The 15,531-nt window shown below is 41.0% G+C and overlaps 2 protein-coding genes across 6 annotated transcripts in view; one reads left to right on the top strand and one right to left on the bottom strand.

Annotated features, from left to right (window-relative positions):
* Nucleotides 1–2,606: 2,606 nt before the first annotated feature.
* Nucleotides 2,607–9,205, bottom strand: tmem183a (transmembrane protein 183A). 3 transcript variants are annotated; one of them, XM_087840666.1, is made up of 8 exons: nucleotides 8,998–9,205; nucleotides 8,285–8,374; nucleotides 8,040–8,210; nucleotides 6,670–6,829; nucleotides 6,079–6,259; nucleotides 5,592–5,672; nucleotides 4,705–4,864; nucleotides 2,607–4,006 (listed from the first exon to the last, which is right to left on the bottom strand). In XM_087840666.1, the coding sequence occupies exons 1-8, from the start codon at nucleotides 9,059–9,061 to the stop codon at nucleotides 3,735–3,737; spliced, it is 1,179 nt and encodes a 392-aa protein (XP_087696792.1). In that variant the 5' UTR covers nucleotides 9,062–9,205; the 3' UTR covers nucleotides 2,607–3,734. The 3 variants fall into 3 exon arrangements, with proteins under 3 accessions (XP_087696792.1, XP_006784471.2, XP_006784472.2); XM_006784408.3 differs by having other exon boundaries at nucleotides 4,709–4,864; XM_006784409.3 differs by having other exon boundaries at nucleotides 4,709–4,861.
* Nucleotides 9,206–12,915: 3,710 nt separating this feature from the next.
* Nucleotides 12,916–15,531, top strand: part of ppfia4 (PTPRF interacting protein alpha 4) — a 61,498-nt gene continuing 58,882 nt past the window's right edge. For 2 of the 3 annotated variants that reach the window (XM_006784412.3, XM_006784410.3), the window contains exons 1-2: nucleotides 12,916–13,267; nucleotides 13,472–13,772. In XM_006784412.3, the coding sequence (XP_006784475.1) occupies nucleotides 13,515–13,772 (258 nt within the window). In that variant the 5' untranslated portion in view covers nucleotides 12,916–13,267; nucleotides 13,472–13,514. Of the gene's footprint in view, nucleotides 13,340–13,471; nucleotides 13,773–15,531 lie in introns of all 3 variants that reach the window. The other variant, XM_006784411.3, reaches the window with a different exon arrangement.

Raw genomic sequence — 15,531 nt, 5'->3', positions numbered from 1 at the left:
CGTGATGCCTGTTGACTGCAAAGTTAGTTCCGAGTCGTTCAACAAAAGCACTCAAAGAACTAAACGAAAGGAAAATCTGTTATGACTGTTTCATTGTGCAGCCTGTTGATGATCTTCCGTTAACAAATGTCAGTCTTTGTGGCACACTGCTCAAAATTAAACACTTTTGAAAGACAGCATAGCGTCAGTTAAATTTCTGGGATGTTGATCTGGATAGTCAGGTAGGAGAGGGGGTTGTTAATCAAGTTCATCTGCTGCTATGAAATTCACCGGTGCACTACAAAGGCAACTATGAGAACCGCCCACAACAGTAATGGTTTTTCCAGGTGGAGGTCACCACCCCTCCCCCCATCTTTTGCCCTTTCATTTAAACTAGTTTTGCATGTGGCTGGGGTCAGTGTCACTACAGGTAGCACGAGGTGATGCAGTGTATCTAGAAAGTATTCCATCTTCTTCACAGCTTCACTTGTTCCACATTTTGTCATGTTACAGCCTTATTCAAAACACATTCAAATTCATTTTTCTCCATTAGATTGGATGCAATTTTTTTGCTGTACAGCAATTTTCACTTCTCTCCAGAGAAGTGCAATCAGGTTCAAGTCTGGGTTCTGGGTGGGCCGCTCAAAGACATTTACAGAGTTGTCTTGAAGTCAGTCCTTTGTCATCTTGGCTGTGTGCTTAGGGGTTTTGTCCTGCTGCAAGATGAATAGTCACCCCAGGCCAAAGGTCCTGAGCACTCTGGAGCAGGATATCATCAGTGATGTCTCTTTACTTGCTGCATTCATCTTTCCCTTGACCCATAACAGTCTCCCATTTCCTGCTGCCAAAAAGATCCCCAGCATGATGTTGCCACCACCCTGATTCTCTGTAGGGATGGTATTGGCCAAGTGATGAGCAGTACCTGGTTTCCTCCAGACATGACACTTGGCATTTAAACCAGAGACTTCAATCTTGATTAAAATAAATAATAAAAAAGAGGTCTTCAATATTCGAAAGCCTTTGTTTCATCAGTTCTTTTGGTAAACTCCAGGTGTGCTGTCATACGCCTTTTACTGAGGGTTATCTTCCATCTGGCCGCTCTATTTTACAGGCCTGATTGGTGGAATGCTGCAGAAATGGTTGTCCTTCTAAAAGGGTCTCCTCTCTCCTCAAAGCAATGCCAGAGCTCTGACAGGGAACCTTGCTGACTAAGTTTCTTGTACCCAGATCACTTAAATTGGCCAGGCTGCCAACTCCAGGAAGAGTCCTACTGGTTCCAAATTTCATCCATTTACAGATGATGAAGGCCAGTGTGCTAACTGGAACCTTCAATGCTGTAAAAACACTTCTGTATTGCAGCTCAGATCTGTGCCTTGTTACAGCTCCCTGGACTTCATTGCTTGGTTTGTACTGTGACATAATTGGTCAGCTATGGGACCTTATATAAACAGGTGCGTGCCTTTCCAAATCATGTCCAATCAACTGAATTTACCACAGGTGGACTCCAATCAAGTTGTATAAAGGTGTGACAGACAATTAGTGGAAACAGGACGCAGCTGAGCTCAGTTGTACCTGTGTGTCATGGCAAAGGTTGTGAATACCTATGGGGATGTTAATTATTTTTAATACATTTGCAAGAAGTTTTTCTCTTCACTTTGTCATTATGGGGGTATTGTGTGTAGAATTTTGAGGTGAAACAAATTTAATCCATTTTGGAATAAGGCTGTAACATGACAAAATGTGGAATAAGTGAAGCCCCGTGAATACTTTTGGGTCAGTGATGGTCTGAGGAGGCGTATCAATGGAAATACCCACATACCTCTACAGGCTAGGCAACATTATCCTGACTGTCATTAAGTATCAGGATGCAGGAGGTTCCTGGAGGATTAATGAAATAATACCATCGACTGTCCCCCACACTCACCTGACCTAAATCCAATAAAACACCTCTGTGATGCTGCAAGGTTGCACCTAAAACTGTCCAGGAGCTCACTGATGTCCAGAGCTGGAAAATCCCCATGACACCGTCATCTCTTTAGAGGCATGCCCCAACATCATCAGGCATGCATACAAGGTCATGGAGACTATACAAACGACCAAGTACTGTTTTGAGTGGCTGCAATTACATTTCAGCAAAGTGGACTGCATGCTGCATCATTTAATCACTTTGATTTTCAGGGAGACTTTGAATTCAGCCCTCTGTAGGTTGATCATTTTAATCTCGATGTGGCATCTTTTTGTTCCCGACACATTTCCAGATATCACAAATATCAGTAAAAAGATCCGCATTTTCCCCCCACTGAGATCTGACATTTGTTTTGTTTTTTGAGCAGTATATTTACTTTGAATGGATCCCAGTGTCATATTTCTCAATACAGAACAAACTCTTTTACTTTAATTCTAGAAGCAGCATGAGAAAACCTTCACATATATGAGATGTGAAGGAGGATTATCCGGTGCACGTTGGAGCTGAAAATTCTCATCACAGTTATGTGGATCATCTGTGACTGGTTTTATACTGGTAAAATAATACCTTATAAAGTCTTTGTTAATACCTACTATGACTATAAGAGGGAAATAACAAAAAATAAAACATTGTTCAACATTTCAAAGGCAACCCAGAGAACTCTGGTAGGGCAGTTTCAGTTTTTATTTCACTACAGTGATTTATCAATGAAACTCATTTGTTAAAACTAGTCCCCGACTCGAAAGCAATCAGCAGCTGCCAACCAGAAAAACCAGCCGTCCTCTGCTACTGGGTAATGCCACCAAAAAGACATTATGGCAACTGCATATGGTTAAATCTAATGACTTCTTACCCCACAACAGATGTGCAAATAAGTTCAGGTTAAACAGACTTTTTAATTTGTCACAGCAAGGAAAGCACAGGTTGATGAATGATTGTCATGTTCCACCTGGGGGAGGTCTTACTCTTTTGCATGCTGTAATAGCTTACTGGGAAACATAGCAAAATTACATCATCAATAACTCCACCTGTGCTTTCACAAACTGTTCCCAAAGTCAAACTGTCTGCTGTGGGGGGACAAAAAAAAGTCTACTGTGACTCTGTCAAACACATGGATGGATAAATCGGTATGAGTGGTAGCTCCCCCCATGATCATCATGTGACTGGTAAAACTGTACACACATTCAACACACATGAAGACACTGAACACGTTCAAAGTTGACGGTGAAGAAACACTGCAAGGGTGGCAGTACAAAACACAGCTCACAGAGTCAGCAAGGCAATCAAGATCTTATTAACCAAGAAAAAGCAAAAACAAAACACTGCCTGCATCAGCAGATGATGTCTGAGGTAAATCATCTCTTTGGCCCCTTCAGTGCAGAGCTGATTCAATCTTTTTCACATAATACTAAGTGAGGACGCTTCAAACTAAAATCAATCGAAAGGTTGTTGCAGTAACATGCCAAAGTATTTTAAGAATTGTCAAGCAACTATAAAATCAAATATCTAACAAAGTACAATTTTCCCACCCTTTTAATCCCTTTATGAGCTTTCTGATTATTATTTTTTTTTAAATCCAGAGTAGAAAATGTGTTATACATGTACATTCAACATGCAGCAATGTAGTCTGTGAAAAATCGCAACAATTATACTACAGGGTCCCCTCTCCCATGTGTCTATGACAAGACCGTCACACTTCAATTCAGTGTTGGCTTTTACTAAACATCTAACAATCACAATCAAAATGTGTATTTGCAAAAAACCTTCACTGAACATGATATACAGATCATCAAGTATCGTCTTTTATGAGTGTAGCGAGATAATAATGAGGTTCCTGATGCAATGCCTGCTGTAGTAGGGGTTGAGAAGAGAGACTCATGAGTAGATTAAGGAGGGGTACTGTGGATGCCACCAGTCCATGAGCTTCACACTGTGTACAGGATCCAACACCACCTGGGTCCCACCTTGATCCGCTCTTTTCTTCCCCCGTTGGAGTGGCGAGTCTTGGAACACAAGCCGAACGCGGTGGTGGCGCATGTCTGTGCTTACATTTATTGTGAACTAGGAGGCAAAACAAGAGGAAAAGTCCATGAGTTTCTAGTCTGTAGCTCAGAAGAAGAATCAACCTTTTGTCATGTGAGGAAACATATACAGTCACTTTATTTAACAGAAGATTTTTGGAAAAAGAAAAGTAAAAATGTCTTATATTATCAACAACACACAGGGTTAAAATTTTGTATTTCCAAGTACGTCAATAAAGCTGGTGTCTAGTAAAATTCAACAGAACAGTACATAAGAGCTCTCTGAAGCCTTCCTGTGTGATTGATCACTGACACCGAACTTCATTTTGATCACATTTCCTTTAACTTTAACTTATTTCAAGCCATTTAACACAGTAAAAATAATTAACTGGTAAAGCATACTAATGGGTCACATCAGCTGAATTAATAGTTGCGATCTTTGTTCTTTAATCTTAATGCCATTGAATGTCAATTGTCTAATAAAATAATATACTAGTGAGGAGTATTACATTTATTTTAAGCATCAATCAATTCAAACAAGAGTTACCACAACAACCTACTGATTGGTTGTGTATGCCACGAGACAGTTGCTTTCACTGAATGAAACTCTTTTTATATACATTTAAAAACTTTATAGGCAGCACTTGACACTGCTACCTTGTAAAGGTCAGCTGCAGAATAACACACGCCAGTACTCAAAGGAACATTAAAGCAGGCAAAAAAAACAAGGTGAGTTACTTGCCAGGCTCAGCGTCATGCCCATGACTACTGGGGTGAAGATGAAGTTGAGGGTGGTGACCTGAAGCACATAGCAGTCAGAGTCTGGATTCATGTGAACATCTTCGTACTGTCTAGGCATACACAAGGACTTGGCACAACCATTCCTACCGTTTCCCTGCTGAGACAAAGACACCAGAGAGACACATTTAAAACAGAAAACATGAAAGCAGAACTCACAATAAGCCAGAGTCAACAGAGTGTTTGTCAGAAATGTTGCTAGTGATGAATGAGTCAGTCTACGTTAAGCAGTGAACCTAAATGGATGGAGAAACAGCTTTTTCAAGCAGTTTCCTTTTATCTGAGGCTAATAAGATACATCATCAAACTCAACCGCTGTATCTTAGTCTCTACATATATGTGGGGATATAAAAGGATGCTTAAGATTTATTTTCAATTATTAAAATATCAGTTTAATTATACAAAAAAGTTTCTGTATTGTCTACATCTCAAAATTATTTCTTCCAGTGCTTCACAGAATGTAATGCACCTCTACAGCCAGATGGTGGCAATAATGCACCTAGAAGTTGTTTGCCAACCAGCATTAAACAACAAAAATAGAACTACGGGTTTCCAGCGTGGAGAAGAAAATTGTGTGGAGCAATGCACAAACAGGAGAAAGAAGTGAAGCTGATGACTACTACAGCTGAGAAAAGATTCGGAAAACTAAAGCAAAATGAGCTCCAGTGCAAACTCTGCCATGACACTGGCGCACCACAAGTACGCCTTGTCATTTGTGAGTAGAGGTGGGTGGGTGATCTTTTAAAGATGAGTCAAATAGTTCCCAGAGAACACATTATAGTATTAGAAATGCCCACCCCAAATAAAATGATGGCAAATGATGTTACCTGCTTTAAAAATTTAAAGTTGAACTCCCACAACGTTTCAGACCGAGTCCCTGACACCTTTTTGACCCAGAAAAGTAAACACTGTAAAAGAAAAAAGGCGGACATTTACACAATGAAATTCTAGCTGGGAGTCCTGCTCTTTGCAGATGTTCGTAATTATTTCTTGGAAAGGAAGTTAAGCAAACTGAGAAATATGCATTTTGCATGTGGAAAAACTGAGATCAGAGTTTTCAGTAAAGCCACACTGAAATTCCTTCACGTGATAGAAAGTTTGGTCTAGTACTAACTTGCATCCTCAAGTCTAAAATCATATCAGTGTTGATAATAGTCGTTATAAACACTGAATTTCTTTTCTATCCAACTCCAAAGCAGAGGTCACACACTAATATCAGCCATACGCAAATAGATCCATCTGCTTGCATATGACTGCAGGTAAATCAAACAGCTCCACCTCAACTATAATAAAAAGGTCTTTGAGGAGCTTTACCTTGGAGTTGAGTAAGGTAGTGGGTGTGGATTCTGGCAGTGGAGGAATCTTTGACACGCGCAAGGTGAACGGCTCATATAAATGGAAAAGGGAGCGAATCACACAAGCCCGTAAGAAACGCATCTTCTCAAAAGAGACAGGCTGGAGGCGAAGTGGCAGCTCAACATCAATCCTGTAGTGTCTTTAAAAAGAGAGAGCAGAGGAGGAGGAATGATGTGAGGTGATGTTAACTAGGACTAATTACACCGTTTTCACTGTATTCAGCGCTTCTATCACCACATTAACGATGTGCTACTATGTTTTAACAAGGACTATTATCTGTAGGATGACACATTTAATAATTTCCCCCTATGCTGGCAATATATACAAATCTCAGAGGTGGGAGCATGAAAACTGTACACTTTCCTTGTATTCCACATGAACTACTGCTGTAAGTGAATCACATAGCACCATTCAAATGCATGAATCCAGTAAGCAGCAGATCATAAACATATACTGTGCCTTCAACAGTGGAAATCACAAACACTCGACTACTCTGTGACAATACTTTTTATCAGTGCCAGTACGCAAGTAATCACAAAACCACCTAACCTCCTGTAGAGCCTAGTCCAAAAAGCTGCAGTGCAAGTGACCGTCCAGGCATTCCTACAGATTAGAGCAAATCTGCACACATCCTCAGGCCGAATATAAGAGGAGAGCATCAACCAAATGTCCACCGGATAATCTACACCATCACTGCTCTCACTGTTTTCTGTGAAGAAATCAAAGAAAACACAATCAGTACCAAGTTAAACATACTAGTTTCGAAATGTATTTTGCACAATGGTCCACAAATTTTTGTGATTATATTTATATACTTAATGTGGCCGTTAGCATTGAAGTAAAAAAGGCACACGTCTTACTTAGCTGTGTTGTGTATATAAAATCAATTATAGGTGGAACAGATGTTTTGTGAGTTGCTATCAGACCAGTGGAGTGAGGAAAGTGCACACCTCTCTCCCTGTTGGTGTCAGAGAATATTAGAGTGCAGGAATGACTGTATTGCTTTATAGTGTTTTAAGTATATTTTTTTTGCAATTTTTTTAATATCTAGTTTTTTATATGTTAAACCTGGGCCCCTTTGAGAGTGGAAGCAGCTGCTGGTCAGTGAGGATAGATTGATGTACCAGGTATTTTAATACTAATGCTGTAGTGCTATGCTTTGAAATGTCTCTCTAATAAAGCTTTAATATTGAGAATTTGTAAGTAAGTAAGAATTTGTTCCTAGGCAGAGTACCAGTGGATGCATTGCTGCAGGACTAGTTTCTTTTTTTCATGTCTGTTTGGCTGCATTTGCTTGCCTCCCCATTACAATACAAGTTGACTTCACTCAGGTCACTCCCCAGTCAGCCAGACTGCACAAGCTTTTATATGAATGCGTACGTTTGTCATGGGCTGCAATGAAACTAATTGGGTATGGAATTCAGAGGGTGTTTGTTCAATTGGTGTGCTTTTGATTGGCTACAGTGTTTTCTGAAATGGAGCAAAACTGTTCCCGACCTGCTGTTGAGACTGGGTCTTGTATTAACAGCAATGGTAAATGGACTGGTATATAGTCCTTTTCTACTCAATCTAAGCACTTAAAGCGCTTCACACTACAAACCTCATTTACACACATTCGTGTGTACAGATGCTTTTGTCTGTGCATCCTTATCCTAATGTTCACACCCCATCAAACTCCATTGGATCTACCAGAGAAAGTCAGGATTCAGCATCTTGCTAAGAATCCGTCTATAAGCTTTGGAGGTGGGAGGGATCAAACCATTGATCTTCTAGTTGCTAGATGAATGAGCAACAGCTTGCCCAAAATGAGTTGACTGTTGAGAGACTTGTTTTTTTTTCTTTATTGAATGGAAATTTCACTTTTTCTTAATGCTAGTAAACTGTCATGGTGTAACATTAATACTAAAGTGAAATGATACCCTTTCTCCTCTTGTTCTTCTTTTTGCGGGACACTTTAGTTTCGTTTTCTCCATCTTCTTCAGGGTCCTGCTCATCGCTACTGCCCAAAGCGTCTGCTTTGACGCTTACTGCGGAGGAGAGGACTTCCTCTACAGCACCCTGCGATGCTTCCAGGCCGCAGAGTAATTTCACTGAAACAGAAGATTATAAGTAAAGCACCAGGACAGGAATCAACCACAGTATAACTTCAGTCATCAAAGGTTACCTTCTTTTTCAATCGCATTTACAACAGCCTTTTTAACCCTCCCCGACTTCACAACGGCTGGGTCGGCATCAGCATAATCAGCTACAGTGACTAAGGAAAAGAACAGCAGATCATTAGCTTAACTTTTCACAGTGTCACAGTTTTGAAGCTTACCGGTGTTCCAGATTAACTGGCGCTTAGATTAACTGGATTTGGTCGAACAGATGTGTGGCAGACTTGCGTTTCAGGAGCTGCTACCGACAAACCAACAAAAAAAAAAGAAAAAAAAAAAGCGCCAAATGTGTCATCTGTGACACTTGTGATGTCATCTCAAACACACTCCGTCAGTCTTGTTGCTGTTGAACAAAAAATGCTTAAAAATGTCGCGAGTTTACCAGGTGATATTCTCATGTGCGACGCAATCGCGAAAACAGCAAACAATTAACACCACGCCGATTGTCGGTAGCAGCGCCTGAAACGCAAATCTGCCACACATCTGTTCGACCAAAGCCAGTTAATCTGGAACACCGGCGCACCCTGCTGACCTGTCACGTGATTTCAAATGAACTTGCCAGCTTAAAAGAATAACACAAACACTGCAAATCGCATTGGTCACCTGTAAAACCGCAGAATGCCTTTTGGCTTTATGAAGTTGGGGAAACATGACAGAAACTTCAGCAGAATGTGAGAAGGGAGCAGAAGGCGGGCTAGCTTTCTGGCTAATCATATCCTACCTGATTCCGAACAAACGTCCCCGGCCTTAAATTTCAGCCGTTTTCGGTTCCCTTTCTTGGGCATGACGATACCAAAGATCTGTGGACGCTTAACGTGACTGTGAGTCCTGCCATGTCTCTATGGCAAGCTGAGGTAAAGAGAAAGAAAGAAAAATCACAGAGAAATTGAAAAATGTTCCGCCAGGATCTTCAGCCATCATGGACTGACGTGACGTTGCAAATAACGCGAGAGTACCGTTTTCACTCTTTTCCTAGCCGTGCACTACTGCCATCTGTAGGCGTTTGTTAAGATTTCAGTCTATCGGGACCACAGCTTGTATGCCATTTAAAACCTGTTAATTGTTTTGTTTTGTTTTTATTATAAAATAGCTTTAAGGTGAATTATATATGTTTTTACTTTTTGAGGATGACTGCATGTAAATATGGATGCCAGACAGATTACTCACGTTTTTGATAGCTTGATTCTCCAGCGAGTGCTGCCTGGCTGAAGTGTTATCACACTGATGACATAAAACAGGGGTGTCAAACTCAAATACACAGTGGGCCAAAATTCAAAACTGGAACAAAGTCGCGGGCTAACGTTAATATTTATTGAAATATATTTATTCCTCCAGATATAAGAATGAATCTCTTTTTATGGACTCAAACACGTTTTGCTGAAAAACTGAATATGGAACAAGCAAAGCTTAATACTAAACAATATATATATTAGCTGTATAATACCAGTAGGCCAGCTCTAATAGTAATTTGGTATGGCTTCGCGGGCCAAATGTAATTAGGCTGCGGGCCAAATTTGGCCCGCGGGCCAGAGTTTGACACCTATGACATAAAAGAAGAGGTACTGTGTCACTCTGCCGCTAATGTACTGCCGCTAAAGCTGCCAAGACGTCACTGAGCCACGCAGACTTACCATTAGTAGGAGAGGGAAAAGAGTTCATTATGAATTCTGTACTGTATTCAGTGATTTTGTAATAGTGTCACAAAGAACCTGAGCATACCAAAACTTTCTCAGGCAGCACTGTTGTTAAACTGTGACAATTTTTTTTCCACAGAAAGTCCTGCTGCATTTTAGAGATCAAAAAGCAGAGGTTGTCCTCAAATATCTGGCCATTGCAAATTACCCTTTAACAACTAAGTAACATCAAAGCATCTCTCTCATCTCCTCAGACGAGAGTCAGAGGAGATAAGAATAAAATAATATACTTCTTCGCTGCAGTCAGAGCTGTTATCAACCCCTTAGAGGTCTCAGATCCATAGCTGCAGTGCTGTCAAACACATTACGACCTCTCTTCATTTCAAAAGAGATTTCTTTTTTGCAACACAGCATCTTTATTTAACAAGAAAGCAACTGGGATAACAACAGCAATAATAAAATCAATTCTAAAGTGCACCCTGATTACCAGATTGTCATCTGCACACAAAGAACTGCAAATCTCACACAGAAAAGCCTGGACAACCAAGAATGTCACATCGAGAACCTTCTTTCTTTAAAGCAACAGTGCCAACCACTTGCTTCATGATTAAGATTGGGGAAATCTAATTTATCCGTACAGTAATAGTGCTCAAAACTTGGACTAAACCTAAATAAATTAATAAATTAATAAATTAATAATAATGAAGTAAAGCTAGCATGACACAATGTGTACCACAAGTACTCCTTGTCATTTGGGAGTTGAGTGGGATGTGTGATCTTTGAGCATGAGTTAAATAGTTCCTAGTAAATACACAATAGTATTTGAAATGCCCACCCCAAATAACATGTTTGTAGATAGTGAGAAATGTAATGAAAAAAATAAACTAATTGATTAATAAATTCTTATTTTCTTCTTCTTCTTCTTCTTCTTCTTCTTCTTCTTATTATTATTATTATTATTATTATTATTATTATTATTATTATTATTATTATTATTAACAGTAATATTGATAATAACAACAATAATAATTATAATTATAACCTACCATTCAAAAAATAATTTAGAACTAAAACAAAGACTGTATAAATACAGAAAAAAAACATTACCTTTAAAATACTATTAAAATACATAATCAAAAGTAACTTCTGACCATGGAGTTTAAATTGCCAGCCACTCAAGGCCGCATGCTGAATTTTCTGTGAGAGAGGAATAAAGACCTAATTCAAAAAAAGTTTCATTCACTTAAACTAAACATGCTTCTGTTGAAAAGAACGCATCAAGGTCAGCATTATAAATATTGGTTTGAAGCACTGCTGCAGATAATCTGTTCTACCACTAGGTGGTGGTGTTAAATAACCAACACTGCTTCTAAAAACTCAAAAGCTTGGACAGTTGCAGTTGTGATATTATTTAGACTGAACATTATTATTTAGCAACCCAACATTAATACATATAGAGCGTGCTTGACATTACATTAGCACCCTTTTCAGGTCTGTGAAAGCTAAACATAATGAAGTAGTGGTTGTGGGGTTATTAAACTTACAACATCTGGTTGGCATGAGCTGTGACATATCATTCAGACGTTGTCACACATCTCATTCAAAAATCTCCAGCTTCAATTAATTTTTCTCTGTCTTTCAGGAAGAATTTATACATTCTCACATGCAATATCTCAGTGACATCCAGTTTTGCCTTTACTGGCCGCATAGGCCCATCTGCACATATCGTTACAGATCTGATCATGGTATAATCAGTCATAACTGTCTTCTCTTTGCTCATCACTTTTCTATAAATCGCTTTTTCACCATGTTTCACAGTTTGTTTGTTTTTTCAAATAATAACAGCAATTACAGTTGATTTTTGGAAATGCAGTGGCTTAGTTTTGTGGGAGAGCTCTAGTGTGTTACATGAGAAAATGTTGCTACATATTTTTTTAATGCATTTGCAAGTTTTGAGAGAACCACAGAGAACCACTAAAAGTAAGAATCACAAAACTGCAACACACAGAATGCCTTCAAACAACAATCTAAATCAACAATTCATTTTTCTAAAGGGCCACCTGAGAAACTGGGACTGTTGTGAAGAGCTGCACTGCAGAAACTTTGAATATTGTGGAGGGCTGCACAACTGAAATTGGGATTGCTGTGGAGGGTTGCATCTCAGAACCTGAGAAACTGGGACTGTTATGGAGAGCTGCACTGGAGAACCTGGAAATACTGTAGTTCCTGTTTTTAAAGATATTTATAATAGCATTGCCACTGCTACTTGAACACAGATCAAGATGAGTATTTTTTTTTATATATATATTTTTTTAAAATTGGTGCTTGTTTATGTGTCTGGAATAATATATTTATAAAAGAAATCTCAAAGCAATACATCAAACCCACAATGACTCATAAAAAGTCGTGAGAAATAAACATTAAAAGTCTCTTGATCTCTGACACAGTGTGCAGTTGACATAGGTCAATGGTTACACATTGCACATCAAAAATGACAGACTGGCCAAAATGCTATACCCACGGTGATTTCTGTTTCAAGTTTACATCTCCAATTTGCCTAACGCTTGCAATCTTCGGGTTCATTTCAAGTCCTCCAGGGTGTGCTCCACACTAGATACACTGTGTTCAGCTTGGTTGAATTGATGTCACTAGAATGGGCATCGAGTCCCAGGAGCTGTCAGGTCAGCAACGTGCTTAGTGGTGCTGATGTGAGAAGTTAATTACACTTCAGCAATTAAGGTTGAATTCTGAGCCATAACTTGCAGTATAGTCTAAATGTAGAATGCTGATTCGAGGGGACATAAATGATCACTTCACTCCTGTATTATGCACACATGGCGCAGTCGTTTATAGGGTAATCCTGGGGACTAGGTCCCAGTATTCCCAAAGCTCTATAGCCTGGTGGTGACAACTGCAGTGTGTGTATGTGTGCGCGTGGGTTTGTGGGGGCGCGCGCCAGCGAGTGTGTGTTTCTGTGACAGAGGGACTGGGAGGAGGAGTGAACATCGGTTCGGCGGCGGTGTGAAGAGATGGAAGCGGAGAAGGCGGATGCAGATAAGAGTCGCTCTCACTATCCACGGGAATAAGGACGCCGATCTCCTCCCCGATATTTTCTGCTGCTTTTTTAAATTTCCCTATCAGTGTACCTACTATGATCTCCGTCGCGCTCGCGGGCACCACCCCTCTAAACGTACCCGTCTATCTCTGAGCTGAGCTGTCAATCACATCACGCCGGGATTTGTACATGTGAGTGCATGGCGCGCCGGGCAGGGCGGATCGGCTCACTGGGTGAAAAAACGCCGGTTAATATGGATGAAACGTCAGCGGTCGTCTCATCGTTTCAGTCACTCTGATTAGGTATGGCGATATAAAGCGTAAGATCGCACGTTTGATGCATGAAAAATAGAGCTCCAGCGTGCTGGGAGTAAGGTGCGTAACTGCGATTGCCTTGAATGTGGGTTGCTACGGGGCGTTAATGGGCCCTATTTATCAGTTACTGTAAGTCTGTTTATCAGGGTTATAACCCCCACGCATACACATATTCCTTCTTAATCCCGACAGCGACACTGTCCTATAGCGTTGCCCAGACCACAGAGCAGGAAAGATGATGTGTGAGGTGATGCCGACCATCAGCGAAGGAGACTCTGCTGGTCCTCCGAGAGGCACCGGCGGCGTCCCGAACGGCTCGGACCAGGAGGCCAACTTCGAACAACTCATGGTCAACATGCTGGACGAGAGGGACAAGCTGCTGGAGTCCCTCAGGGAGACTCAGGAGACTCTCATTCAGTCTCAAACCAAGCTGCAGGGGGCGCTGCACGAGAGGGACGTGCTCCAGCGGCAGATCAACGCCGCGCTGCCTCAGGTGAGGAGCTGCTGGCCTTTGAAGGAGGGGGAGAGTCAGGTTTGGGTGTGGGATTAGATGGCCTTGGGGGTTTTTTTGTTGTTTTTTTTCCAAGAGGGAGAAGCATCCTTCCTGTTCGGTTTGTTGCTATGATTTGCCGAGTTATGTGATGAGAGGTTATAGGTTGGTCATAGGGATCACTAGCCAGTCAGCTATCCTGGGCCCCAAAAGTCTTTGGCACCATAAACATAGAGGCTTACGATCAAGAGAGTCGTGCTGATTTAAATAAAAATGTGAATGAATGAATGGCATAGGTCTGGTGGTAATAGCTCAGTGAGCAAGATCTACCTTGCTCTGTTGCCAGAATTTGAGACCCTGGGATAGCACCCCTGTTAAAATGTAATTTAATATTTATAGACTATATCTTCTGGGGATCCCATCTAACACTCCTTCACGTCCTGGGATATCTGTGAAGATGATGGGGATATGCAGGCCTATATCACATCAAAAGCTCATAAGTGGCAGCATGCCAGAAAGGAAGATCTAAATGTCTAGTAGGCAGAAAGGTAATGTAGTGGGTTGAAAGGTGGGTCAAAAATAAATGGAAGATTTTGACTCACTAAGAGATGCTTGACTCTGTGTGTAGAGGTCTGAGCCTGGCGTTGAGAGCCCTCCCTGTGAGAAGGGAGGGCAGAGCCTAACAGTAATTAACTGAGTGGAAACACCTCTGCATGTGGTGACCGGCCTGTCAGTGGCAATTGGAGCAAAAGGACTTGATTGTATTGTGGGCCATCTTTGACATCTGTCACCCTTATGTGTGTCTTTAAGAGAAAGGAGAGCTGTATAAGGGCTGTTAAAGTCACAGAGCATGACGACAATGAAGCCTCAGCACATAAAGCTATGTTAGCCTCTGACCTCCTCCCCCCCCCCCCCTAAATGCGTGGCATGATGTCACAGTACGGTGTGCATGTGTGTGTATCAGACAGAGAGAGCGAGAGAGAGAATCATGCTGATGATGACAAGCTCGCTGCAGCCTCTTGTGAAAGAAACATGGCTGCTTGCTAGTGTACATGGCCCTGGGCTGCTTGCTTCTACACATGCATGCATATATGTGTGTTTGTGTGTGTGTGTGTGTCAGTGAGGGAGAGAGTGGGTAGAGGCTGTCATGCTTGTTTTCTAATCCTGCTGGGTTCAGCGTAATGTTTTATTCTAGCAATAATACGAGTATTAGTTATACAGTCGGAGACCTCGGGGACATTATGCAGACATTATAGCTGGCGAGCACATGCATAAGCTGTCTCTCGCTTTCTCTCTTAAAGCACCACGCTCAACTTGTGCATGCACACATCCAAACACACCTGTGGTCATTTCCACAGCATCCACAGAATGGAGAGATGATGCAACGGACAGTGCAGGCAGTGAGACGGAGAAACCAATAAAAAAGAAAAAAAAGTCTCAGTTGCAATTGATTTTGACTCAGTTTTGTTCTGCACAGCTGAGGAATGAGGATTGTCTGGCGTCTATGCATTATTAGAAATTGCAGTGTGCATTTTGCAATGATGAGGGGGAAGTGTGAGGAAAAAGAATAACATATGGCTTCTGAAATCTCAGGTTTGGGTGTGATGAATACTGTGTGTAAGAGCAACGTTGTAGCAGTTGGCAATGATCCTGACCCCACTTTCCTATATGTGTTGGTGGTAATTAGGGTGATTTGCTGCTGCTCTCAAAATGACCAAAGCTGGTGTGTTTATGCCCTCAACTACTTTACAATGTGACAGTT

This window comes from Neolamprologus brichardi, chromosome 5, assembly GCF_056152115.1.
Source record: "Neolamprologus brichardi isolate AB-2024 chromosome 5, ASM5615211v1, whole genome shotgun sequence".
NCBI classification, from domain to species: Eukaryota; Metazoa; Chordata; class Actinopteri; order Cichliformes; family Cichlidae; genus Neolamprologus; species Neolamprologus brichardi.
Note: the sequence above shows the minus strand (reverse complement) of the source record. Positions and strands in the feature narration are given on the sequence as shown.

Excerpts from the sequence above, each read along its gene's own strand:
- tmem183a (XM_087840666.1), bottom strand. The coding sequence starts at position 9,061 with ATGCCCAAGAAAGGGAACCGAAAACGGCTGAAATTTAAGGCCGGGGAC. Across the intron at positions 8,375-8,997 it reads GGACGTTTGTTCGGAATCAG|TCACTGTAGCTGATTATGCT; the intron begins GTAGGATATGAT and ends TCTTTTCCTTAG. Across the intron at positions 6,260-6,669 it reads TGGACTAGGCTCTACAGGAG|ACACTACAGGATTGATGTTG; the intron begins GTTAGGTGGTTT and ends CTCTTTTTAAAG.